We start from the raw sequence: 27,359 nt of genomic DNA on the forward strand, positions 1-27,359 counted from the left end.
AGGACTCCTTTGATTCGAGAAATTTCCACTGGGACTTCCTGACTCACTGGTTGGCTTTCATGGACCACATCGTGAGGTGCTTCAGGGAAGATAAAGATGCATTGATGGTGGAAAATCCCCCCCATACTACAGCCCTCCCTCCCTTTGCACTCAGGGCAAAACCTGCCTTGTTCCTCATGAGAAAAACTCCACATATCGTGGCCAAGACAAAGAAATAGTTAATCGAATTGGTTTAGGAAACCCCGGCAGAAATGATTTATCTTTTCAACAGTTTAGGATGCTATGAACAGACAGAACATTTTGTGTGAGGTCCATCTCCGGCTCCTAAGTGAGAAATGCCGTTTGCCACCAGACACTAGTTTAATTCTACAGCTCAAAAGAACCATGTTCCTTTGCCAAAACCCTACTGCTTCATGAACGACAAGGAAATGGTTTATAAAAATCACTAGAAACATTCTTATAATAATAACAACACTAATTTTTAAAAACCAGTCTTTTCCCAGAATACCATCACTCCTGAGCATTCACCAACCGTCTTCGTCAGCTTGGGCTGCTGAAACAAAATACCACAAAGTGGGTGTCTTATCAACAGCGGAAATGTATTTCTCCCAGTTTTGGAGGCTGGATGTCTGCGATCAGGGTGCCAACCTGCCTGGGATCTGGTGAAGACCCTCTTCTGGGTTGCAGACGTGTAACTTCTTGCATCTTTTTTTTTTTTTTTTCCCTGCTGTTTCTGTCAAGCATTTTTTAAAAATTGAAGCATAGCTGAATTACAATATTGTGTTAGTTTCAGGTATACAGCAAAGTGATTCAGTTACATGTAGGCACCTGTACATATATTTTCAGATTCTTGTATCTTCACACTGCAGAGAACGAGTGAACTGGCTTTCGGGCCTCTTCTCATCAGATCACTAATCCCTCCCAAAGGCCCTGCCTCCATGCTGGAGGCTGAGGTCAGGGCTTCAACATGAAGTCGAGGGGACCACAAGCATTCAGTCCACAGCACCAGCCTAGAACGAAAGGGATGTACATGGCTCGGCCATATTTTCAACTTCCCCCAAAGGAGCTGCCTCCTGTCACTGACGGCCCCTCTTTCTTTATGACAGTACATCACCCCTCTGGAGACAAGCAGAAAGCCTGTCTGAGACTTCAGGCTTGTTTAGCCACTCTCCACCCAAGTGATTCTTCATTAAGTGTTAAAAAAAAAAAAAAAATTAAAAAAAATACTTCTCTACCACTTTTCAGAGAATGATGGTGGCAGACACCAGGTGAAGGAGAATTAAAGTTGGCCTTGACATTGTTTTCTGACACCCTGTCTCCACTAAGAGCTCCATCCTGGAGCAAGACGAGAGAAAAGAAATAGCTCTTTCAACATAGACAGCAGATTACCCACCCAGCAGCCCCGGGATGTGAAAACCGCAGTAATATCTCCTTCCATGTCTAATGCAAACCTCAGTCTCAGCCAGACATGGCTGATTTCAAAACAACATCATTTGCCTCATGGAAACAGACCAACCAACCAAAACGCTGAAACGACGTGGTTTATGTTAAAAAAAAAAATTTTATACCCAAGTGAAATGTGATTTAATATCACAATTTCTTTGCTTTTGGATGGTAGGAATAGCTCTTTCGATTTTTTCGGGAAGTCCCCAACTATGGACATTTCACCATTATGCTGAGCCTTCGAACCACACGGGCACGCAACCCGGACACTGAAAACGCGGCGTGTCAGTGACCACATGGTAAATGGTCCATCCACACTTCAAAAGTCAACCTCCTGATGGGCTGGTGACCATCTTAATGTCTGAACTGGAGTTCCTGGTGCCGGCGTACACACAGGGGTCACTAGAGCATCCCTCCGTGGAGGGCACTGGGAGGGGCTGTCAAAGGAGTGGGCTTTGTCGCCAGTCACCTGTCAGCTGACTCCATCCTATCAGCTGTCACTCTTCTCTAATTTCGGAAACTGTCCACAGCAGTTGGTGCCTTTCATTGTCCTGCACCACAAAATCCCCCAAATGAAATATTCATCGGGCCACACCCATCCTTAACCAAAAGGAAAGACCCTGAAGCAGATATTCTAGGCACCAAACCTTACCAAGTGATCATGATTGTGGATACTTTTCTTGCTTTAAAACAGAACTGATTTAAGCGAACAAAGTATCTTTGCTGGGAAATGCTTGTTTTGCTACAAAACCATCTTCTTGATTCATTCGATGTTCTGTAATTTCCTCTATCGCTTGTATTTGGAAAGGAATTGAGAAGTGTGTTATGTGTTTGTCCTCATGCCTCAGAGAAGGCAACGACGCATTCGGGGACACACAAGCCACCCCTGTGGGACACATCTGTCTGCTCAGCTCCCACACTCAGAGGAGGTCCCAGACACCCTGGGGTACATCAGTGGATTCACCAAGTAAAAAAGGCAAGCAGCCCACCCAGTATGACCTCACACGGAACAGCTGCTGGGCATGTATCTAGACTTGGGGAGGCCCGGAGTTTGGGCTCATTTCTGCAGAGTAAGTGAGGCAAAGATAGTGGCCTGATGTACCACGCGTAGGCCTGCCCCTAAAATATGTAGTCCTGGGGCAGGAAGCAGCAGAAGCCCCCAACCCACAGTCCTTCGCTCCCCACGCTTGGTTCTGGCTCGCGGTACAAGCGTCCTCATGCAGACGTGGGTGGGTGTCCCAGAGCAAACCTCCAGTGGACCCAGCACACATCACCCCCCTACAAAGAGCTGTCCTTGGGCCCAAGGGTGCGCTCTGGGCCTGGATCCGGGGAGAGAAGCGGGCAGGCCTGGCGAGTAGGCTTCTGGCCATTTGGAAGACTCAGGGTGCTGGGAACCCGGGGAACAGACTAGAGTCGGGATGCCGCCCTTGCCCCACGACCGCCTGCCCTGTGAAGAGGGGCACGCCCAGCCAGGGACCGCCCACGCGGAGGCCGCCAAAGGAGTTCAGATGTAAAGAAAGAAGAAAATGCAATGTCTTCATAAACGTTCTGTGTCCCTTACTACCAATCCCATATTCTTTCGTAAACCCTGAAAAATCTCCCTGTAAAACAAAATTTACAGCTTCATTTGTAAACGGAGGGCATTTGGAACCCAGGGCTTTCAAGGTCCTCTTCAGACCCGATCCAGTGGGATCCTAAGATCCAGGGTGTCAGTGCTGATGGCTCCAGCTCAAACACTGGACAAAAATAATATAAAAGACGAAACAAATAAAATCTAAAGGATTTTAGATTTTAGCGTAATGGTCTTCAATCTCAGCCTCTCCAGTTAAGAGATGAACAATGAGATATTCTGCTTAATTAATGATCTGGTTAATAGAGTGGTTAGATCTATCTTTCACAGGTGACTGATTATCAACTAATCAAAGTATAATAATATCCAACATCGAAACTACAATCAGTATAATCATGGGGTTATGAATGACTCAAAACATCTCCTGTTTTCCAAGTCCATGAACAGTACACATGAGACCTGTAATTAACATGCAATTCATTAAGGAAATGTGGACACACTGGGTAGGTCAGAGGACTTAAGTCGACAGTTTATGTAACAGTTAAAATTTCCAATGCTATTTCTGTGGCCTGGACAACCTCTTCCAGGGGCTTTGATTTGGTTTGTTTCCCACCTGATACGTTTTGACGGAAGCAGGCAACACCAGCTCGTCCTGAGACACGGAAAGCCCGCCCACAGTTAATAGCACTGACCTGCCCTTTCATGTCTGGAGCGATGGGAATGGTGGGCCAGATGGTTGAGTAGATGCCAAAAAACACCAGCCAGATGAGCATGCTTCCCCAGACAGCCAGGTGACTGAACTACAGGAGAAAAGAGACACTCAGGCAGGGTTCTCTGCCGACCCAGTAGCCACTTGACCACCACCCGCTGCAGGAGCCCAGGGTCCACGCCACCTTTCTTTATGGAAAGATTTCTACTAGACACCGGTTGAGAGTTTAAGTAACTAGTGGCCCCAAACTATCCTGAAGAGGAAAGTGCTTTTTCCACCACTGCTGACCGTCCTGTAAACCCATCCTACAGTGTCACCAGGACCCTCTCTGTCCCTCGCCAGTGTTCGCTCCACTCTGGAGCAGAATAAATAAAGTATCATTGCTCTAGTAAGAGGGCGTGGGACGGACAGAACGAACAAGATGGGTTTATTTATCATTTTGAGACTTTGACTGTTCATTTTCCAAAGAACTTTTAAAAAATTTGGAATGGATATATCCCTTAATGACAACACTTTGAGCATCTACTGAGTTGCGAATTTCTTTTCCGCTGTCCTCTTGCTAGGATGAGCCTTGACTTCTTTTCAGCCATACTCCATGATCTAATCCATCATGAGCCTCTGTCAGCTTTTTAAAAAATCTGACCACTGCTCGCCACCTCCTCACGCCCCAGGCTAAGCCACTACCCCCTCTCACCTGGATTCATTGCCTCTGTCTCTCAACGAATTCTCTGCTTCCACATTCACCTCCCACCCCGCCCCCAATTAATGAGCACAGAATTAGAAGCCTATTTAAACAGCAGAGATGAACGTGAAACATTGGTCATAATCCTCAAAAGTTGGAAATAACCAAAATGCCCAAAACTGGGGACTGATTCAATAAGGGATGGGATATTGATAAAACTCAATACTCTTTAATCATGAACTATGACCTTGTAGAAGTACATATATATATATATATATATATATTTTTAATTTATTTATTTTTGGCTGCGTTGGGTCTTTGTTCCTGCATGCGGGCTTTCTCTAGTTGCAGCGAGCAGGGGCTACTCTTCATTGTGGTGCGGTGGCTTCTCTTGTTGTGGAGCACGGGCTCTAGGCGTGCAGGCTTCAGTACTTGTGGCTCACAAGCTCTAGAGTGCAGGCTCAGTAGTTGTGGCGCACGGGCTTAGCTGCTCCGCGGCATGTGGGATCCTCCCGGACCAGGGATCGAACCTGTGTTCCCTGCATTGGCAGGCGGATTCTTAACCACTGCGCCAAAAGGGAAGCCCAGACTCTGTTTTGTAATATGTTGTCTTATTAAAAATATACACAGAGAACAAAGTCTGGAAGGTTATACAGGAAATATTAACAGTAACTATCTCTTGGTGGTAAAATTATGGAAATTAAAAATTCCTCTTTCTGTCCTTCTGTATTTCCTTTGTGTGTGTGATTTTTTTTTTAATACAACGCACATATACATTGGAAATGAGCTAACTGTTAACAGCTTAGAACTGTATTAAGTGCTCAGCAAACGAATCATCAGGGAACTCTGGATGGCAAATGTGCCCTGATAAAGATCAAACCACAATTTTTACATGCAAAGTTTAAAATAAGACAGCTAGATATTGTTTACTGTTTTCCTGGGGCTTAAAAAGATACTACACCATAAAAAATATCTGTAGTGGATAGAGAAATAATTCTAGAGAAGACTTACTTTTGTCCAAGCTGTAGTCTCCAAACCGGCTTTCAGGCAAACAGTAACAACAACATACTGTGAAAGAAAGAGGAATTTGGGAAATGCGTTATCCTCACTTATTTTCACTTCCCAGAAGAAATCCCAAATCCTCCCCAGAGGCAGTTCCTCTGTGGCGGCTGGACTTTGAAAGTGCCATCTTGGTAGCTAATTCTCTGGGGGTCACTTTTAGGAAAATTACAGGCAGGTTCTTATAAGAAAAGCCCTCATTTTAGTGACTGTCTTCTCACAAGTAATAGTTACTTTGCCCTTTTCTTAGCTTGGAAGATTTGGGAGAAATCACCTTCCCCTGGTGTTGGTTTTTTTTTCTCCCCCCCCCGCCCCGCAAGTACATGTGAAATGGTCATCTGAAGAATTGGGAAATCTGCTGATCACCTGTCCAGAAATCTTAACTCTGCATAATCTTCACTCAAATACGAGGTAAGCATCTCACAACCACTCTGAGCTCTAAGTGTTGCCAAATCTCAGCTCCCTATCCGCCGATGGCGAATAGAAATACGGAGACAGAGTTTGGAGGAAATAGAAAAGACTAGCTTTATTCCTTTTGCCAGGCACGATAAGGAATCTATAATATATAAAGATGTGAAATACGTCATAATGACAAAGGCTTTATATAAAGGGAGAGGTAAAACCCACACATGTGCCATCTAAGAAAGATTCAATAAACAGGTAAACTTACCGTATAAACGATATTTCCAACAAATAAATAGTCTGTGGCATGACCATTGGCCAACACAGTATCTGAAAAACAAAGAGGTTACAATTACCCTCCAGAGCAGAGCACTGCAATCTATTTGATTCAGAATGTAAAAACAGAACTTTAGAGACATTTATCAAAATGTAAGGGAATTTCGAAAATTGCATTGCCTGTGATTCTAATGCCTCCTTTTTTCTAACTCTGCATTTTTTCACCTTATATTTTTGCCAAATGAAGCAAACAAACAAAATCAGGTTTCCAACAAACCAAACAACCAAACACTTGATCTGTGTGGAAATTTACATTTTCATACAGATTCAAATCTCCCTTTTGTCAGAAAAAGGAATAGTATAAAAACATATTAATTTATCTTTGTGGGTGCCAGTATTAGACCTTTTCCATGTGTTCATTTACTACTCGTCTTTAATTTTTGCTAAATTGGAATTATAGGCCAACAGCAGAAGATAACTACATGATACAAAATGAGTTCATGATTACTGAACTCAGAGAATTTAAAAGAATATTCACTACTTGTGTTCTCTGTCAACTTCTACGTGAACTTCTGGAGTCTACAAATGGGTGAATGCAAACGACCCAATGAGAGATGCCTAGACAATACAACTAGGATCCTGAAGCTTTAATTTTATAGCTTTCCATTTTTTTCTTCGTAAGGATGACTATTACAATGTACATAGCAATCACTAAGGCAGAACTCTAAGAGAATTGTCTAGTTCAGGTCAGCTAGCCTGCTGTGAAAAGTCTGAGGGGTCAAAGCCTGTTTTAAGATCAGAAATAGTTTCTCTGGGTGACACTGCCAATCCCCTTTTATTCTCTTTTATACTCATCTGTGGCCTACAGGCCAAGGGTATAGGGATTTTTCTGTTCAAATTTCCAACCCAGTAGCTGTTGTACACACATATTTGGGCTCACCAATTTACCCAACTGTTTGTTGAAGAATCTGATTCTTATTAAAGAATCAAGATCCTTTTAGTTTTCGCAAACACCATAAGGATCAAGTACCATCACAGGGAAAATCTGGTAATTGTGGGACCCTGGATCCAGCCACAGGGCATGCCCTTTCTCCTAACTCTAGATAAGTAAATTTGTGGATTAGGACAGATGAACCCACAAAGTGACATCACTGGCTGCGTTAGGTACTGGCCTAAGCTCAGGGATTGCTCCTGGGGACCGTGAGAGTTATCCTAGGGTGGCCACTGACTTAAAAAAGGATTAATCTCAAAGCCTAGGGGAGACACGGTGAAGGGAGAATCAAAACTCAGGCAGGACTTCATTAGCAAGGAAGGAAGGAAAACAATGATCAGAAAAGTAAAGAAGAGGCTATGTTAAGCTCAAGAAGGCCACAAGTTGATGTATTAGCAAATAGCTATTCAAAACCGTAAGGGTTCGCATTTTAGTAACTGGCCCTAAGATTGTTTTAATAATAAAGACGACACTTTTAAAGAAAAGCCTCAATGAAGAAACACTTGAGATTAGACAGGAGACCATTGCTTTGATTCTAACAGAGATGATAGCCGTGAAAGGGGTAACATTAGTCTTTTATTTACAGGACAAATATTTATTTAAAGCCTACTTTAAAGCGGGAAGTGGGGAGACAAGATGCCTGTCTTCGTGGAGCTCCCAGTACAGTGAGGGAGACAAGACAAAAACACACCAACAAATAGATACACAATACAATGTCAGGTGTAGTAAATGCCACGAAGGCGTAGAAGGTATGGAATAGAGAGGGACGGGGCTCCTATTTTAGACAGGGAGTCCTGGAAAAATCTGTTTGAGGAGGTAACATCTGAGCAGATCGGAATAGTTGAAGGGAGTGAGTTAAATGAACATCTGGGCTAGAGCGTTCCAGGCAGAGGACTGGCCAACAGTCTGAATACAGACAGCAACGTTGAGTTCAAAGACCATCACAAAGGCCAGTCTGGCTGCAGACTCTGGGGAGAGCGCCCAGACAGTAAGAAGGGGCCAATTAACGTAGGTCATGGTGAGGAGCTTGAATTTCTCTGCTAACTATGACAGGAAACCAGAGAGTAAAATGGTATGAGTTATGTTCTTAAGGGAATAGTCCAGCTTTTATGGGAGAACAGATCCTGGACGACCAAGAACACAATAATAACAGATGCAATTCCAGTTTGGAAACGATTGTAGCAATCCATCCAGGGGGATGATATTGGTGGCATGCAGAGTTGGGTCCAATATGGTAGCCTCGAGCTGCTGTTTATATTTAAATGAATTAAAATACAATAAAAAATTCAGTTCTGGCTAGAGGTTGGGGAGGAGGGGGAGAATGAGGCATTACTGCAGCAAGTGTACAGCGTTTCAATTTAGGGTGATGAAAAGATTTTGGAATAGATTATTGGTGATGGATGCAAACATTCTGAATGCAATGCCTCTGAACTGTATACATAAAATGGACCATAGAACTAAAACCGAAAAACTCTTAGGATAAAACATAGGATTAAATCATGGCCTTAGATTTGGCAATGGTTTCTTAGCTTTGACACCAAAAGCACAGTGACAAAAGAAACAAGTAGATCAATTAGACTTCATCAAAATTAGAAACTTTTGTGCTTCAAAGGACACCATCCTGAAAGTGAAAAGACAAACCTCTGGAACGGAGAAAATATTTGCAAATATTTATCTGATCAGGAACCTGTATCCAGAATACAAAAACAACTCTTACAGCTCAACGGTAAAAAGACAACACAATTTAAAAGTGGGAAAAGGCTCTGCACAGAACTTTTTCCAAAGAAGAGGTACCGATGTCCAAGTACATGAAGGGATGCTCAACGTCATTAGCCACCAAGGAAATTCAAACCCAAAAACCACGAAATATCATTTCACACCCACCGGGGTGGCTATGATAAAAAAGATAGAACTGCTGCTGAGCAACTAAGCGTGTGCACCACAACTACTGAGCCTACGCTCTAGAGCCCGTGAGCCACAACTACTGAGCCTTCGAGCAGTTCATTTTAGCTCAGGATGGATTTCCTAACCTCAGTCTCATACTATGTGTTCATGAATGAAGCAAAGACCCTTTAATTGTGAAAAGCAGTGATCTGAGGGCCCTGAAGTTCTACCTACATGAAGCCCTGACAGAGTCTAGAGAAAACTCTGGTCAGATGGAAGAGTTAGAAGGGCTAGGAGACTAAGCTGAAAACCAAGGTTTACAATTATGGCTTGACAACTTGTGAATTTCCTTTTGATAGTAATATTTCAAACGCTGGTTGATTCATGTACTAAAAGAAATTAAACATACAAAGCATTTGTCTAAATATGGAGGGCTTAGAATGTGTTTCATATTTTAAGGATATACAAATAATGAACAAAAAACTGTTAGACATTGTTAACTCTACATTGAAAATAGATAACATATGTTACTAAGTATAAGACAGGCTCTGTTCTAAGCACTTTACCTATGTGAGTATACTTACTAATATATGTGATGCTAATATAAGACTATTAGCATTACTAATATGCAACACTAATATATGTAATACTTCTTTAATGCTCTAACAATGCTATGAAATGGTATTATGACCTGCATATTTCAGATGAGGCAACTGGGGCAGCAAAGAGAAGCTAAATGACATGCAAGGTCACACGCTTAGTGAGAAACTGTAAGCTTTGTAATACAAGATTGTTTTCATTAACTGAGTTAGAAAAATGGACCCCAAAGAATAAAAGAAGACAACTTCAAGGGGAAAAATAATTAGACTGAGAAGAACTCTTTTGAAATGCCAACACCTAACAGGGGAGGAACTTTCTAGCAGAGAAATAGGTGGAAAGAAAATGAGATTCACACGGCAGAGATTCTGTACCACCCAGGGCACAAGAGCAGGAAGCAGCAGTAGCCCCTTGAGATCTGGCCTTTTATTCTGAGTTGGGGTGGGCATTTCATTAGTCCGGAGCTGCTCAACCTCAGCACTGCTGACATTTTTCTAGGTAATTCTTAGTTGGGGGGCTGGGGGGGCGGCGCCGTCCTGTGATTACAGGGTGTCTGGCAGCACCCCTGGCCTCTCCCCACTAGATGCCAGTTGTGACAACCAAAAACGCCTCCAGACAATGCCAGTGTCTCCTGGGGGAAAAATCCCCCAGATTGAGAATCACAGCATTAGAGGAAAGAAAACAGAGGAGCTGGAATAAGTAGAGAGTAGACACCCCAAAGTAAGAGTGGCTAATGAGGGGCTTCCCTGGTGGCGCAGTGGTTAAGAATCCGCCTGCCGATGCAGGGGACATGGGTTCGAGCCCTGGTCCGGGAAGAGCCCACATTCCGTGGAGCAACAAAGCCCGTGCACCACAACTACTGAGCCTGCGCTCTAGAGCCCGCGAGCCACAACTACTGAGCCCGTGTGCCACAACTACTGAAGCCCGTGCACCTAGAGCCAGTGCTCCACAACAAGAGAAGCCACCGCAATGAGAAGCCCGCGCACCGCAACGAAGAGTAGCCCCCGCTTGCCACAACTAGAGAAAGCCTGCTCGCAGCAACGAGGACCCTACGCAGCCAAAAATAAAATAAATAAGTGAGTAAATTTATTAAAAAAAAAAAAGAGCGACTAATGAAGGGAACCCCCTCCTCTGTGGTCAGGCCGAGGAGGAGAGTGTGGTGGGAGCTCTCAATTCACACCATCAGCAGAGAAACAAGGTGAGACCTTGGTACAAAGGGATGCAACTGCCATCGCTTGATGGCCTTTAAAGTGGGCAAACTCTGTGATTACCTCTGGGACTGAGAGCTCACTGGTGAAGAGAACATCTCTGTGGAGACACTTAAGACCATGGATCACCATGCTGTCAATTTGGCATGAACAGAAGGAACAGACAGTGAAACCCAGGGACATCTTCCAACCGCAGCTTGAATAGAAGGAAGAGATAGTGAAACCCAGGGACATCTTCCAACCGCAGCTTCTAGAATTTTCTAATGCATTAATTTCTACCTTGCCATGACAGTAAAGTGCTACTGGCATTAAATAATATGTTTGCACTTGAACTAATCTGAATGCACTTCAGATAACTTTTAGTGAAGCAGGATAACCCTACTATTTCAGCTCATCATTTTGGAAGGATAACTCAATACTGCATTTTCATTTTCTGCTTAGGAAAGAGCATCTCCTATCCCAATTGAAACTAATACCACCTGGGGATAATTTATTCCTTGAAGAAGAAACTCCCAAACTAACTTGAGATTCTGGGACATGTCAAGAGCCTAGGAAAAGATAGCATCCACTAAACAAGTCACAAGTCATTGCTTTGCCCACCCTGTTGGGGAAATTCCCACGGAATACAGTATTCTCTTAAAGGTTATATTTCAACTGTTTTAGAGGCAAATACCTGTGGGCATCATTCCTTGTTAAAACTTGCCAATAACATCCTCCTGAAGAAAAGATCCGAAGTCCTAAACAATCACTGGCAGATGAACGCATTAATAAGATACAGCTTGCTGATAATTCAAGGCTGGAAAAGCCCGTTTGGACTGTCCAGTTTATTCCTGAAGCATGTTGCTGACAAATTACTTCTTCCCACTTTGTTTAATCTCAACAGTACTGTTACGAGTCCACCACTCCACTCAGGAAAACAACTTTCCTGTGGTTTAGCTGTTTTCATTTTAGTTGGATATTTAAAATCTCAAGTGATTTTTTTTTTTTGATAGGAGAAAAAGAACCCCCAAGCCAAGATGAGTAATTGGGTCCCCAAGCCAGTCTTCAGGACAATATTTATCCACCATCTTTGTAAACGATAAGAAGAAGATTAGTGCAGACAAAGCAGCATGGGGTGGTACAGAGGGATGTTTGGGAGGAAGGGGGCAGAGAGAGGGGAAAGGACAGCTCAGGCACAAAAGGACTCAGCCCGCCTAGAGGCATGGAGGTGAACTCCTGCCCTGCTGGAGTAGAACCTTGAGATGCACGGGGCGGGGCGGGGTGTGGGATAGGAGTACTACAGTGGCCAGAATGGTGAGGTCAGCAGGGGCCAGACCATACCAGGTTCTAAAAAGGTCCCTGTAAAAGAGATCCACCAAACATACAGGTGGAGAGAGGTGATCTCACCAGACCTTTGTTAACCGGCAGGACACTGAGCATTTCCCAACGGAAACCTAGCGTTCGCTCACGAAGGCTCAGCAGAGCTAGGGCAGAGGGAAGGAGGGTCAGGCTGCCTGTTGCGTCAGCACCGCCGGCATTTCACGAAACGGTGTGAGATCAGCCAGCCCTGTGCAGGCCGAGGTTGAGATCCACCCAGATGAGAGCTGAAACGTTGCCGGACCAAAAGTCCAGGGAAGGAGCTCCACAGAGTAAAGAACCTGAAAGAGCGAGAAAGTTTCCCAGCTGCCTTGTCGGATAAAGCACTGAGTCACGTTTAGAATGACCAGCTATGACCAATGTGGTGTAAAACCTAATATAATGATGGTGTCGCCAAAAACATCGAAAGTATTATTACAAAATACCAGAGCTAGAAGCCGCGTCCTGAGAGCCAGTCATTCTCTTAGAAGCCGATACAATGCCTTGGCTTCAGGACCCTCAGACCCAAAGCAGCCGCTAAGCCTGTTCGTCCAGACTTACATATTTGCAAAATCTGGTTGGATCCAGGGACTGACATGATGTAGGATTAGCCAAATGAGGTTTAGGAACGCAGACACTAAAACAGACTGTTGTGAACAATGGGGACGAACCCACGTGGACCCTCGCATGAGTAATGATGACCCCAAATGCTGCATGCAAAAAGCTCTCTGAAAATATCTGTGGGAAAACCCACGGTTTGTAACAAAAGTATGTCTCGTTTTCTAAACAGAATGATACAGGAACTTACCTCAGATGCTTCCAGAGGGCTAGGTTGATGACATCTTATAAGGATGCCATTTCAATTAAATGCTCATTAAACCCATTACATCATGGCCCAGCTAAACCACAAAAATGTATTCAGAAAGGGCTCAGACAAAAAGCAAAATCTGAAGACTAAGTTAGAGCATAGTGCTGTGCAGCCAGAGAAGACGGGGTTTAATAATCAGGAAAACAGATGGGGTGAACGTATGTGTGTGTTTTTAGTGCAGTAAGAATCCGTGGAGCGCCTGGATTCCAAATCACAGGTAGGGCTTCCCTGGTGGCGCAGTGGTTAAGAACCCGCCTGCCAATGCAGGGGACATGGGTTCGAGCCCTGGGCCGGGAAGATCCCACATGCCGCGGAGCAACGAAGCCCGTGCGCCACAACTACTGAGCCCACGCGCCACAACTACTGAAGCCCGTGCGCCTAGAGCCCGTGCTCCGCAACAAGAGAAGACACCGCACGAGAAGCCCGCGCACCGCAACGAAGAGTAGCCCCCGCTTGCCGCAACCAGAGGAAAGCCCACGTGCAGCAACAAAGACCCAACACAGCCAAAAATTTTAAAAACTTTATAAAAAAAAAAAATCACAGGTATCTCACTCACATAGGACTCCATCGGGAGAATTAGGGGAGGTAGCACCATTCCCTCCACATTGGGACACCTGCCAAGAATCCTGGTCGCAGAGCAGATGCCAAGTTCCTCCTGTTTTCCTTCTCCCACCCTTTTGCTTCTAGAACCTTCAGCAGCACTAGTTCAGAGCAGGCCTGATTCCAGAATATTAATCAGGCTCTCCATTCCCCCGTCTCACCCTTGGGGCCTCTTAAGACTCCGGAGGTTCAGAGGAGGTATGATGCCAGCCAGCTACTATCAGATGAATATTAAGAGTGAAAATGTCTTCCAAGTTTCAAATAGCTAATTTACAAATAAGCTTAGAACTCATCTTGCTCAAATGTCTGTACTGTCTGCACTACAACTGAAACAATTCTTTCTGCTTCCAACACTATGTATTCACAAAGAGAAAATTTATTTTTTCCTTTCTTGGTAAAGAGTGGTATAAACTATTGGAAAGAGTTTCTAAAAGGTAGAGTTTATACAAGTGTTAGTGATTATAATTACATTCATAACCAGCACTGGGTTAAGTTCCTGGTTATATAAGCCTTTTGCTGGATTTTCTCCTCCCTCCTGACATTTCTGCTGGATAAAGTTAAGGATGTGAAACTCAGATTTCAATCTCTTTTTTCACTCTTGTTTACTAAAAATAGATTTTGAAAAGGAAGTAAAAATGATGATGGAAAGTAAACTCGATTGCCTGCCAATGTCAAACAGCCACCTCGTAGGCACAGGCTCTTTTCTTATTCCCGGGAGCGTAGTCTAATGACATTCCGCGGCCCTTCGTACCTACGTGGGGCCCCATGACTAGTTCTTGCCAATCAGACATGAGCAGAAGTGATGGACCGCTTCCTGCCGGAGAAGGTTAAGAGCAAGCAGTCCTTCTGTTCTCTCCCATCCCCACGTGAAGGCTGAGGGTGAGCTCGGGGGCCCTGCACAGACGGAGCGCCAGTATACTGAGAATCACTAGGGCTTGTTTTAATTGGGTGTCGAAAGACACACAGACATGGACATGATGATCGCGAAGGAAGGAGTTTATACTCACGGATCCCTAGAAACAGGGCGCACGGGGCGTCAGGCAGGGCCATGGGAAAGCAGCAGGGTCAATCAGGAGGCAGGAGGGGAGAGCATGGCCCAGAGCCTCTAGTGGGGTTTTCTCGGGACAAAATGGACAGAGCAGGGTAGGTACACTGTTTAAGCTCAGGACTGGATAGTGTGAGTAATTTCAACAGTCTCTGGGTTTTAGGTCGATCCCTAGTTATGGGGTACCTGGCCCGGGGGTGACTTAGGGCAGGGGATACTGGCCTGGTGTAAGAGAGTGAGGTACAGAGATGGCTGGGGGTGTGGGAGCCAGAATGGTTGGCCGTGAAGCAAAGGCATGCTTGTGGGGCAGTTGTTTGTTCTCCCTAGGAATTAGCCAACCCTGGGAGCACAGTCTCTCCAGGATCACAGGCCCAAATATCAGGGCATCACAAATGCAGAAAATAAGAAAATACAGTCAATACACCCATGTACAATGCACTTCTCCGTTTGATCGATACACGAGGCAGAAATAAGCCTTTACTAGACTAAGGCCCTGATATTTGGGGGCTGTTTGTTGTAGCAGCTATGCCCACCTTAAGACACCTCGATTCAACTTCCCGAGAAAAGCTATATGGGTGAAATCTGGGAACTCTGGCTCACGCTTCTTAGAACATTACATCAAACCCAACTGTTTAAAATATATGTAGCCCAGAGTTTATTAAGAGAGACACTGAAACGTAAGAAACATTTAAGTGCATGAAAGCAACGGCCCTTCTGCCCCATAATGTGTTTCCAAACAACAGTCCTGTAGGCACATGAGGCGGACTTTACATTACTGGTTCACTGTGTTTAAGACTAACCAGAACAGAAGAAAACGTTTTGAATTTGGAAACTTGGTTTTGAATGTACTACAGTGACGGGGTTAGCAACTAGTGATTTAGATTTATACGCTAGCTATAGTTTCATCTGTATAAATCCAAGAAGCTTCCAGAGTGTTCTGTCTTTCTCGTTTTTAGTGAGCAAGTTCCATTCACTTCATTTATATGCTTCAGGATCTTGTGACTGTTCATACTACCCTGTCCTCTCAGTGGGTTTCCCAGATGGCAGAGGCCACATGGAGTTACTACTCCCCTTTTCTGTCCCATTTAGCATTGAATGTTCTTCTCTGGATCTTTTTCATTTAGCTTAGATCTTAAAATGGGTACACAGTATGGTCAGTGACTTTGCAATGGGAAGAAAATGTCGGCTATTGTTTCCCGTACCTTACTTTAAAACGCTTTAAAATATAGTATTTTACGGGTAAGCTTTGTGACAGAACAGCAAATTCTCCTGACAGGTTGAGGACACCGTACAGTTCTCCTGACAGGTTGAGGCAGACTAGGGAAGCACTCATTAATGCAATATCGGACCCTTCCAATTCTACCTCCTAAGCAGCCCTCTAATCCATCCTCTTCTCCGATACGGTCACGACACAAGACCACACAACAGCCAACCAGCCGAATGTCAACAATCATCCCGGCCGGTGTGGTCACATTAAAATTCATCAGATACATGGTTCTCCGCTTATAACCCATCGATGGCTCCCAGTAAACTCATACTACAAAAGGCTCACTTGTCCCAACAGGCTGGAAATGGTCCGATTCCTTGGTCTCCATCCTTTATCGTCCCAAGGCAGTCAGTCTCACAGCCCTGCTCCCCAATCCTCCACCCATAGGTGTCTTCTTTGAGTAGGGGTCACACCCTCTCACCCCATGCTACTTCCCATAACCTGAAACCCCTCCCTCCCTACTCTTTCCCTAGCTTGTTCCTGCTCAGCCTTCAACTATGCTGTCACATCCTCTGGGGGGCAATCCTTAAAGCTGGAACCAGGTTAGTTAGCGGTCCTTGGTACGCACTCCATTTGACCTTGACTGTCCGCTCGCTACACTTTTTGTTCAGTCCTGCCTTGTCCAGTGTAAGCTCCACGAGGGCAGGGACCTTGCCTGTCATGTGCACTACCATCTACCAATATTGATCTGCACAGAGGACACACTCACTTATCTTTTTTTTTTTTTTCAATGAATGAGTAATTGATTTTAAGAAGTTGCAATCTCAGAGAACAATGGCAGTCATGCCCCAACTTAGCTTAACGTGAAACTGACATGATATAAAATAACCAAGTTTACAGTAATAGGTATAGGTCATAAATAATTCAAGCTTAAATGATCCAATAATGGCACAGGCAGAGAGAAGTACCCCTACACCTCATTTTATACATGTGCACTATTATTTCAGTTTATAAAACATGCCTCGTCTTACAGTAGCACATTTATTGAAAAGTATAAAATAGCCTTCTCCAAGAATGTTCAGAGACCCTGTTGCTTAATTAGTGCCAATAATTATCCACATGGTATTTCGAAGTATCCACAGGGTATTTCTTCTTCTAGAAAGAGGAGGGAATGGTTTCCAGAGTGTGGAGTGTGCGGAATCAAGAACAATTTTTTTTCGGGTATTTTTCTCTGCTGTTAAGTATATTCCCATCACCTCCCTCTTAAATTTCATCAAGAAAAATCTGAAAAGTTCCTTTTTTTTAAATCAAAATGGATTTTACGGCCTTTTGCCAATAACCACATTCCACTTTAAGGAGGGTTGCTCAAATATGCAGACTGGATACACCAATGGAAAGCCCAAGTGTGGCCTGACACCAAGGTCTTGATGAATTTTGGTTCCTGCAAAGGTGATGTCTCTGGTTTTAACCTAAAATCATGTTTCAGATCAAAGGGTGGGAGGCTAGAGGCCAGCTGTGGCCGTGAGCGTAAGGTTGTGATGGTTGGAAGAAATCTGATTTACGGAATTGCTGGAGTGGAAAAATGTATTTTGAAACTTGAAATGAATCATCACCAACTCCATCAGCCAAGGACTGCTTTGAAAATTCTATCCAAAACCACGCAAAAATAAGCAAAGCAAAATTCTTGGAAGCTTCCTAAGGAATGAACAACAGGCTCACACCTTCTTAGAAATGTTTCTTCCCAACAATGATGCTGGGAAGTGACCAGCACTGCATGTACCTAAGCCTGTCTCCATGGAGACCGGAGAGAATTTCCTGGTAAAATCCACCATCTCCGCGACACAGTCCACAGAGCATGAAACAATGGAACAAAGCTGCTCTGTAGACCTCAGCCCCTGGTCGAGCAAAGCCCCCCAGGGCTCTGAGTGTGGCACGTGTCTGACGGAAAATTTCCAGCAGGACTTGGGGCTGGAGGAGGGGGGGGCCCGAAGGCACTGTTCTGTGAGATCAGGGTCCCCATACTCTGAAAGTGCCCCAGTTTGTCTCAAACTGGTGTCACATTTCTACACTTCTTTGGGAGCAGGGTGAATGCATCCTTCTAAGGGGCGATTCAAAGTGTAACAGGAGCGCATTTATATTTAGGACAATCAGCACATAAGTAATCGAATCAGCTGCCATATCCCGGCTCTTCTCAAACTTCCAAGCTTTCTTGATTTTCACCTCTGACTTCCTTCTCCCCGCCCCCCAAAAAACAAACACACAAAACCCATGCTCTTGCCAGACCTTATGTATTTCTCTACACGGCTGTCTTATCTTCCTCAGAGGCAAGTCCCATGGTGTAACTCTCCTACCTTAAACCCTTCACTAAAAAAAGCCCCCATCTGGGTTTTGGTGATCTGACCGTCACCTAACACCCACAGTGCTACAGCTCTCTCGACTAGGGATGCTGGAAATGTGTGCAGACGTGTTTTGATTCACAGTTGCACAAGGATAGGGAAAAGGGTGACGGTGGGCGGGTTCACTGTCCAGGGCCAGGGATGCTCAGTGTCCGGAAACGCTCACCAGAGGCCGAACAAGGTCCCGAGTCCCGCCCTCCGACCCCCACCCCACTGGGAGCCACTGCCCATGGGCTCTCCCAGATCCCGGCCAGGAATGCTGTTCCTCCCCGCCTTTACCCCATACCTCCCAGCCCTACTGGATCACCCCCTATTCATCTTTTAAGAACTTAAGTATCGCTTCCTTGGAGAAGATGCTTCCTTGAGCCGCTAGACTAGGCTGCGTCCCGGTATTACAAGCTCCCCCTGCAGCCTGTAGGACGCAGCACACTGGCCATTAAACAATTATGTGCTCGATTCCTGATGGTCAGCTCTGACCTTATGGAAGCCCCCAGAGAGCTAGACGTGCTCTTACGTCCACGGCGCCTGGCATATCATAGGTCTGCAGTAACTTTGCTGAATAAGTTCTTCTCTAAACACGTTCCCTCCTCTCTAAACACGTTCCCGGTCCCTGGGTCTGACCCTCCTTAAGCTCCCCTGGGTCAGCCGGAAACCCAACGAGGATTCTTGCCACCAGTTTGCCTTCTACCATTCACCTTAACGAGATACGATGGATTCATTTCCCCGTAATTGCTCTGATCACAATACTTGCCTTGATCTAAATTCTACTGGCTGTTCACTGCCTCCAAAGCAAGTCCCGATTTCTTAACATCGCATTCAAAGCCCTCTGCAATCCAGGTTTCACTTGCCTTCTCCAACTTTTCCCTGCCTTCCACCCTGTAAGGGATGACCTTCTCAAGCTCTCCACATATGTCTTGAATCGCTCCCCTTCGTTTGGCTCTTCCCTCCAACCCTCCACATCTCCCTTTGCCTGGACTTTCAGGCTAAGGCTACACATTATCTCCTCGAATGAGCCATGAATCATCCCAAATGAAAGGTATCTCTCTCAGCCCTCTACAATCCAAGAGCACTTTACCTGTATTTTACTTGAGAATGATTTTCTACCTTGCGAGAGAACTACCCACTTCCCTTACCAGACTACAAACTCCTTGAAGGTGAGACCCGCATTGATTCATTTACCCACCACCTTTAGAATCTACCACAGTGTCTCAGACATAAAGATCACGTGAATGAATAGCGCTAAGGAACAATAATCATTTTGCTGTATATTAACAGTGAGAATTTAGAAATTAATCCTAAAATATTCATTCCATTTGTTAGAGGACATCAACTAGTGACCAAGAACACCAACTGGCCTCCTGTTGTTCTTTGCCAGATACGCTTAATGTTTGCTATTTATTTCACCTTCAACAGTTTCACTCAAAAGGTTACTGTTTACAACACAACCAAAAGAAAACCTCTATGCTGAAGGCATATGATGAAATAATGATTCTGACAATGATGGTGATAATGATTTTAAAGATGGGGAAAAAAAATCATTCTTTTGGCTGCTTGGCAAATTGCTAATCCGAGGGAAGCAGGTAAGGGTGATAGAAACCAACTTGAAATTCATCTGGTGATATCTCTTAGGTAAATTAGTGACTGTTGGGATTCCATCCCCTTTTAAACACAGACCACATTAGGAGAATGAATGGATTTACATGATGGAATCTGGGTAAACAATAATGATCCCAACATAAACTACCAACCACAATCTCAAAGCACATAATCATGACTCAGGACCAGAAAACCATCGTCTTTGCTGAAAACGGGCCACGCTAGCTCCTTCTGAAGCAGGCGAGGAAATGACCATCTTGCAAAACTTCTGTGAGTCCAAAGGCAAGCACTGTATATTTAGGGACAAAGTCAATGCCGAGATAAAGAGGGTGAGGGGCCTGTCTCTTCCTAAGGACGAAAGGCTGGGCTCCGGGATGAGAGAACACCTGCCAAACCTCTTCTTGTGCTCACGAGAGACACACAAGACACACTACCTCCCATCCCCAGCCCAGCCTGATACAATGACGGCTGCTTTATCACCAAACTGTCAGAGCTTCTAAAACAAACCACAGTCAACACTCTTATATTTGTAAGCCCTTACTCACAAAACCATTTCAAAAGAAATTAAATCCACTATTAGTAAAGATGAATCACAGGAAAGCTTTATCGTTCAAAGAGAATGATTCCACTAGAATGCCCCTTTGGGGGTGGGGCTGGAAGCAGAAAATTGTATTTTCTGAGTTAGAGACTTAGGGACCCTTGAAGGAACAGGGCATCTGATGAAACTGAGAGAAAAGGTCATAGAGTATAACGCATTTGTTGTGCATGCATTTTCTCTGTCAATATTTGACAGGTTAAAGCACATCAGTGAGGATGAATCATGTCCATCTGAAGCACAAAAAACACACTGACAGAAACAAAGAAGCTTGGAAACTTTATATTTGTTGGTTCTCTGTACAATAAAAGGCCTTGTCTAGTCAACATTTGGAGTAATTTTCCCCAGGGGTATTATTATGATTTGAGAGGGGTAAAAGAGTAGCATTCTTGTAATATATTTTCACTTTTTGAGACTAAAAGGTATGTCTCTTTAAGAGGTCACACGTTGGGTGTATTAAGAAGTATGAACGAATACACCCTCCTTCAGCTTAGGGAAGACTGAAACCAACAGGGAGAAGCAGTCCTCCAGCAAGCTTTAAACGTTTGCTTGAAAAGTGTACGTCCAGGAAAGGAGACTTTCAGAAAACTGGGCATAAAATAAAACTCTCACGAGATTTGAGTTATTTGGCGTAGAGGTATGTCAGGCTTGGAAAACGAAAGCCCAAGCAATTAACAGAAAATTTCAAACTCGTGGACAAGAGGCATCGATGTTTCATTATAGGACAGTGCTTTTCTTCAAGATCCTTGACTCAAATGGTTATTAAAAATAAAGTTTAGAATTCCTAGTATTTAAACTCTCCAGGCAACTGGAAAGAAAATGGGTTCTCAGAGCCAGAATAGGTGAAACCTACAAGCTATTAAGCCGAGATTAGTTCTCATTAGATGTCTCGTATGTTTTTCTTTTGAAATTTGTTCCTGTGATCTCTGGGTCTGCAGAACTGGGGGAAAAAACTGTGAGCAACTGGTACTGAGGGGCTGCAAAGCTACCTGCTGAGAGTTGGATCTCGAAGCCATTACCTACCGTGCTCCAGCGCTTTCATGGGAAACCAGAAGAGGATGAGGGAGTGGACCAAGGCGTTGATGCAGTGACCCCAGAAAACCTAAGGGAAAACAAACCAAGGGAGTCAGGAGCTGCCCACCCTCTTGACCTCTGTGTAGCTCAACAAGCCCCTCATTGTCAGGGATGCTGGTTGCGATGCCCAGCTCCAGAAGGCGGAAAAAAACCCCCAATTTCCTCACTTTTACATACAAATGACTGGGTTATCTCCAGATAATATTACTCTAGTACAAAGACCTAGAGAGATATTCACATATAAACAGGACAATATACAATCTACCCACATCCAAAAAACAAATGATGATCCATTTCCTTTAGAACGGAAAGAAAGACTGCATTTTACAGTCATCCAGAGAAAGGGTATTGGGTCAAACTGTTAATGAAGAGACTGAAGCCATACTTTTGAAAGCATGAAAAACATTTACAATGTAAATTCCTACACAGCATGCTCAATCTTTTGTTTTACCCCTTAAAATCCCTCCCATTCAATTTTTCAGTTTTTGGGATTTAGATGAATATCATTCACATTTAAAAATTCTCTTTAACACCTGAGAGGTCAAACAAAAGAACATGAAGTTTAGTTTCCTCTAACTTATAGTTTCATAAATGCATTTCAATCATCTTTTTAACTCTGAGATGACAGAATTACTAAAGCCAGACTGAATTTATTTAACAATCTAGAAATTGTTCTGGGAATTGTCATATATATATAGTTGGATCTTAAGTAGTGACGGGACAACAGAAAATAATGAGAAATTATGAGACAGTGGGATTTTCCTATTTTAAATGTTCATTTTTTCCCTATCTTCTCCCTGCCCTCTGTATGCCCCCGTCCCCCCGCCTGCAGATCTTCAAAACGCTTGCAGGTCAGTCTCCAAGCATCCTCAGCTCGGCTACCTTTCCAATGGGTCCTTTCCCTACCTCCCTCCTTACATGGCCTTTGAATTCAAACTCTGTAAAACACCGATGTACGGAAACAATGCAGAACAAACAGGCCATATTTCCCATCGACAGAGCCATGGTGAACAAGGACCAATACAATTAGTCAGCCCCGTCTCCTTGTGCAGGGAACACACTAGAACCAGCAGTGTCCCCTTGTGTGTTTTCCAGATGTGGACATGCCTGTTACACTTTCCCAAACAGGAGGCAGCCCTGAAGGAAGACAAGCACGACACCTGGCTCAAAACGAAGGCTTCAGAGATTGCTCTCTACCGAGGACACCCGTGGCATCCTCCCTAAAGCCTAGGCTGGTGTCCACGCAGGCTAATCACACACACAACCGGCATATGGTGTCTTAAATGAGCTGGGCATCGAGCCTCTGTTCCAGCCTCCGAATCCCCTCCTGCACAAACACCGGAGACGGAAACACGGCGATGCAGGCATGTGGGCATCTTTGCCTCCCAACCCAGCCGGGTACCTACTTCCCCTTCCGGCCGGGGGCCCTCACCTCTGCCCTTCTAGCCGTGGCTGGCGGGTCAGTGACACACCAGACCCCTTAGCCACTCCTGATCGCGGGACGCCCGTAACACCTAAGCCAGGCTCATCTCAGGACTGCCTACTCCTTGTCTGTCTAGATGTTTTCTCTTTCCTGATCCTCCAGACTGAAAATAATACCCACGCCTGACTCGATTCCTGTGTTCACCTCTGGCCAATTTTCCTCACTGGCTAAAGGGACATTTTCCTGTCCCTGAGAACCAGGCAGTGATGGAGGGAGGGCCGTGCCAGGCTACAGGGCTCTATGGGGTGGGGGACGATTGGATCCCACAGGTCCCGGGGTGTGCGGGCCGCTGGTCACATGGTCATGGGGGGCCCACGTAGGGAAGAAGAAGGCGTCACTGAACAGGAAGGGATGGACGCTTCCTTGCCGATCTGGCAGCTTGAATTCACCGGGCTTGCGATACCGGGAGAGACCCGGGGCCTCACCTCCCTTCGGACGCCCCCTCTGAGCAGGTCCCAGCGCTGAGGGACAGGACGCAGCGCCCATGCCTTCCGAGGGGCCCTGTGCGTGCGTGGCTCACCTTGGTGTTGAAGCCCTCGGCGTTCTGGGTGAGCCTGTAGAGTTGCGGGAATCTCAGCATGCTCTCCTGGCTACATGACCTCTCGAAGATGCCCAGAGTGAAGGGGGGCAGCGCCGTGAAAATCTGCGTAGACAACAATGAGCCATCACCAGAGGCCCTTCCACTCACGCGGTTCTGGTGGTTCAGGTCTACGCGATGATGACTTAACTCTCGGTCGAGTCCGAACCTGAGGTTCAATGATTCACGACTCCCCGCACACCCTCCCAACAAACAAACGAAAGACCAGTTTAAACTGTTGCCTAATCCGCATAAAATGAATAGACTGAACACAAAAAACAACATCCTAAATATTTGATTAGCCAAGAAGTCTTGTTCCAGTAACAACTGCCCTCCTTTGTAGACGAGCTGTGACTTAGAATCCTACCATGGTGAGCTCTGTGCGGTGTGGCAGTGTTTTCCTGTGAGCGCGGAGGCCCCATTTGCAACTTTCCATCCTGATTTTACACTCACATTTCAGGAAGCACTATGTACTTCACCCACTTATTCACTCGATGGACTTTTAAGGGGAATGCATGATGGGCCAGGTATGGTGATAATCCCCAGGGAAAGAGAGATTTAGAAACAGGAGGAGGAAGAAGGCAAGGAAGCAGGTCCCCGACTGCTAGGAGCTCCGTCTGCTGCAGAGCTGGGGACGGGGCAGCTGGCAACAGGCACAGAACAAACATATAAAACAGAGCACTCTGCAAAATCACTCCTGGGGGAGAGGAGAGGGGGAATCAAGGAAGGATGCTTGGGCTAAAGAGCTTTTGCCCTGTAAGGTACTGGACCTGCAGGATTTGGCAGGATGGTAAGGGGTGTGGGTGGGAGGGATGCAGAGGGAAGCATCCCCATGAAAGGAACACCCGTCACAAAGCTTTGAGGCACAAACACGGATAGCACGCTTGTGGGGAAGCTCTAGGACGTTCAGGATGGTGGCTGGCTAGGGACACGGCACAAGACAAGGCTGGGATGGAGACAGAATGACCTCCCAGGATGACGAGCTCTTGGGCAGAGGGTGCTTCCTTTTTTTTTTTTTTTTTAATGAATTTATTTACTTATTTATTTATTTTTGGCTGCGTTGGGTCTTCGTTGCTGTGTGCGGGCTTTCTCTAGTTGTGACGAGAGGGGGCTACTCTTCGTTGAGGTGTGTGGGCTTCTCATTGCAGTGGCTTCACTTGTTGCGGAGCATGGGCTCTAGGCATGTGGGCTTCAGTAGTTGCAGCACATGGGCTCAGTAGTTGTGGCACGTGGGCTCAGTAGTTGTGGTGCACAGGCTCAGCAGTTGTGGCTCACAGGCTCTAGAGCGCAGGCTCAGTAGTTGTGCTGCACGGGTTTCGTTGCTCCATGGCATGTGGGATCTTCCCGGACCAGGGCTCAAACCCATGTCCCCTGCATTGGCAGGCAGATTCTTAACCACTGTACCACCAGGGAAGTCCCTTGGAGGGTGCTTCCTAAGACTGTTACCTTTACCTGTCCTCTATAGCGTGTGACATAGCTGAAGAAGAGGGTTGGAACAAGCGTGTCATCCAGCCCAGGCGGTGCGGCAGACCCGAGGACCACCTTCTCCTTGGGTGTGTGCACGGGTCGCTCTCTACTCTGCATCAGCATCAAGCAAATCTGTACCCACAAGCCCAGCAAGCTCTCAGGGCCGTGGGAACTGGATGTGTGTCTCTACGAGAGTTCTGATTGCACACCAGTTCCCAGGAGCCTGAACATCCGGCCAGAGGAGTCAGCCTTTTCCAAGTCTGTTGGGATAAAACAAGTAGAGCTGCGGTGGGGTGAGGCCCATAAAACTCACCAGCAGCTCCATCTTCACCCGGGGGCGGAGATGAAAACAGCCCTGGGATGTCAATGTTCTACAGATTTCAGGGAGAAAAAGATCCAGAGTGGTGGCATTCACATCTCACAATAACAAACGCTAGAGGAAAACACCCCACAAACATCTCAAAAGCTCTGCATACTCAGTATATAAACTTGCCCTCACTGTTTGGTTAAAGAAGCTATCTGCATACTGTTTACACAGCCAGCTTTATTTTTTCTTTTCCTTTTTTCACTTGACTTCCTCCTTCCACCCACTTCAAATCCTCTCCCCCATCACACCCCCAGTCTAACAACCTACCAGATTTCTCACTCAGCTTGTAGCATACCCCTTCCCCCTCTACACACACACTGCTCGGGATCATTATTTGTTTTACAGAAACAAGACATCAAACACATTTTCTTCATCTTATTTTTCTCATTAAACAATACACCATGGGAAGTCCCCAAGTACCCTGGGTTTGACCCCGAAGCAACCTTTTTCATGCTCACATAATATTTCATAGTATGGATGGATCATAGTTTTTGAACCATCACCTATGGAAAGGCATTCATGTTATTTCTACTTCTTTGTTGCCACAAACATCATGTAATAAACACCTAGATCGTATTGTAACATCTATCCTTTACCTTTTATTTCTATGCGAAAGATTCCCAAAAGTAGGTCTGTAAGGGTAAAAAAATACATGTATTTTAAACTTTAGAGGATGCTGCTTGGCTGCTTTCAGAAAAGGTTCCCATTGTTTATCTCTCCTTTCAGAAAGGACAACAATCTTCTCCCTGCTTCCCTATCAGCAATGCTTGTTATATTCTATTTAATACTCTCCAGCTTGAAAAATTAAAGATATTGACTCTTACTTTTAAAAAATGTACATTTCCCTGGACCACCAACTTTAGTGCTAAGTTCCCTGACTTATTTGTCCAGTTCTCTGTCAGTATCACATTGATGTGCTTATGGCAGCTTTATAGTATAGCCAGATGTTCAGATAAGTCTACCTTTCTGATTGGTCTTTTTTGAACATGCTTTGCATATTTATTCTTAGACGCCTGTTAATTCCATTCATACCTTAATATCATTTTATGCAATTCCCTTCTCCCCCCACCCCCCAAACAATCATCCTTTGGGATTCTATATGGAATCACATAAATTTATATACTAATTTTGGAAGGGTTGATACTTAAGTTTTTTATGATACTAAGTCTTCCCATACAAGGAAATAGTATGACTTTCCATTTGGTTAAATCTTGTTGCATATACTTAGGTAAAATTTTGGGTGTTTTTCATGTAGGTACTATAAAAATTATTCCTATGCAATGTATAATTCTAATTGCTATTTTGAAAGGAATTATTATTCTCCTTGCATTTCTAAGTGCTCATTGTTAGAATTAAAAAGAAAAAAAAAAAAAGCTAGTGATTGCCAGGACAGAAAAAAACCATGGGTTTTTATATATTTATTATGCATCTGGCCACCTTATCAAATTTTCTTATCATTCTAGTATTTCTTTACTGGTATGTTTTGGGTTTTTTAGATGTACAGTCATATATGAACATATTTAACATGGCCATTTTTGGTGCACATATTTGTATAAGCACAGACATATTTTACTTTTTCCTAGTATTTGTAATAGTTATTTAATTTTCTTGGCAGTTGCTGGAAATTCCAAAACAATGCTGAATTATATAGTGATGGCAGGAATCCCTGACTGATTTCTTATTTAAAATGAAATCGGGCTTCCCTGGTGGCGCAGTGGTTGAGAATCTGCCTGCTAATGCAGGAGACACGGGTTCGAGCCCTGGTCTGGGGGGATCCCACATGCCGCGGAGCAGCTGGGCCCGTGAGCCACAACTGCTGAGCCTGCGCGTCTGGAGCCTGTGCCCCGCGACGGGAGGGGCCGCGATAGTGAGGGGCCCGCGCACCGCGATGAAGAGCGGTCCCTGCACCGCGATGAAGAGTGGCCCCC

At 44.9% G+C, this 27,359-nt stretch overlaps 1 protein-coding gene across 4 annotated transcripts in view; it reads right to left on the bottom strand.

Annotated features, from left to right (window-relative positions):
* LOC102998822 (phospholipid-transporting ATPase IB) overlaps positions 1-27,359 on the bottom strand; it is a 535,813-nt gene that overhangs the window by 122,523 nt on the left and 385,931 nt on the right. For all 4 annotated transcript variants that reach the window (XM_007164203.3, XM_057533251.1, XM_057533250.1 and 1 more), the window contains exons 29-33: positions 23,541-23,663; positions 21,487-21,565; positions 6,134-6,195; positions 5,416-5,472; positions 3,706-3,813 (exon numbers count right to left, since the gene is read on the bottom strand). In XM_007164203.3, coding sequence (XP_007164265.2) covers positions 3,706-3,813; positions 5,416-5,472; positions 6,134-6,195; positions 21,487-21,565; positions 23,541-23,663 — 429 coding nt within the window. The remainder of the gene's footprint in view (positions 1-3,705; positions 3,814-5,415; positions 5,473-6,133; positions 6,196-21,486; positions 21,566-23,540; positions 23,664-27,359) is intronic.

The sequence above is a fragment of the Balaenoptera acutorostrata genome, chromosome 18 (genome assembly GCF_949987535.1).
Source record: "Balaenoptera acutorostrata chromosome 18, mBalAcu1.1, whole genome shotgun sequence".
Classification (NCBI taxonomy): Eukaryota; Metazoa; Chordata; class Mammalia; order Artiodactyla; family Balaenopteridae; genus Balaenoptera; species Balaenoptera acutorostrata.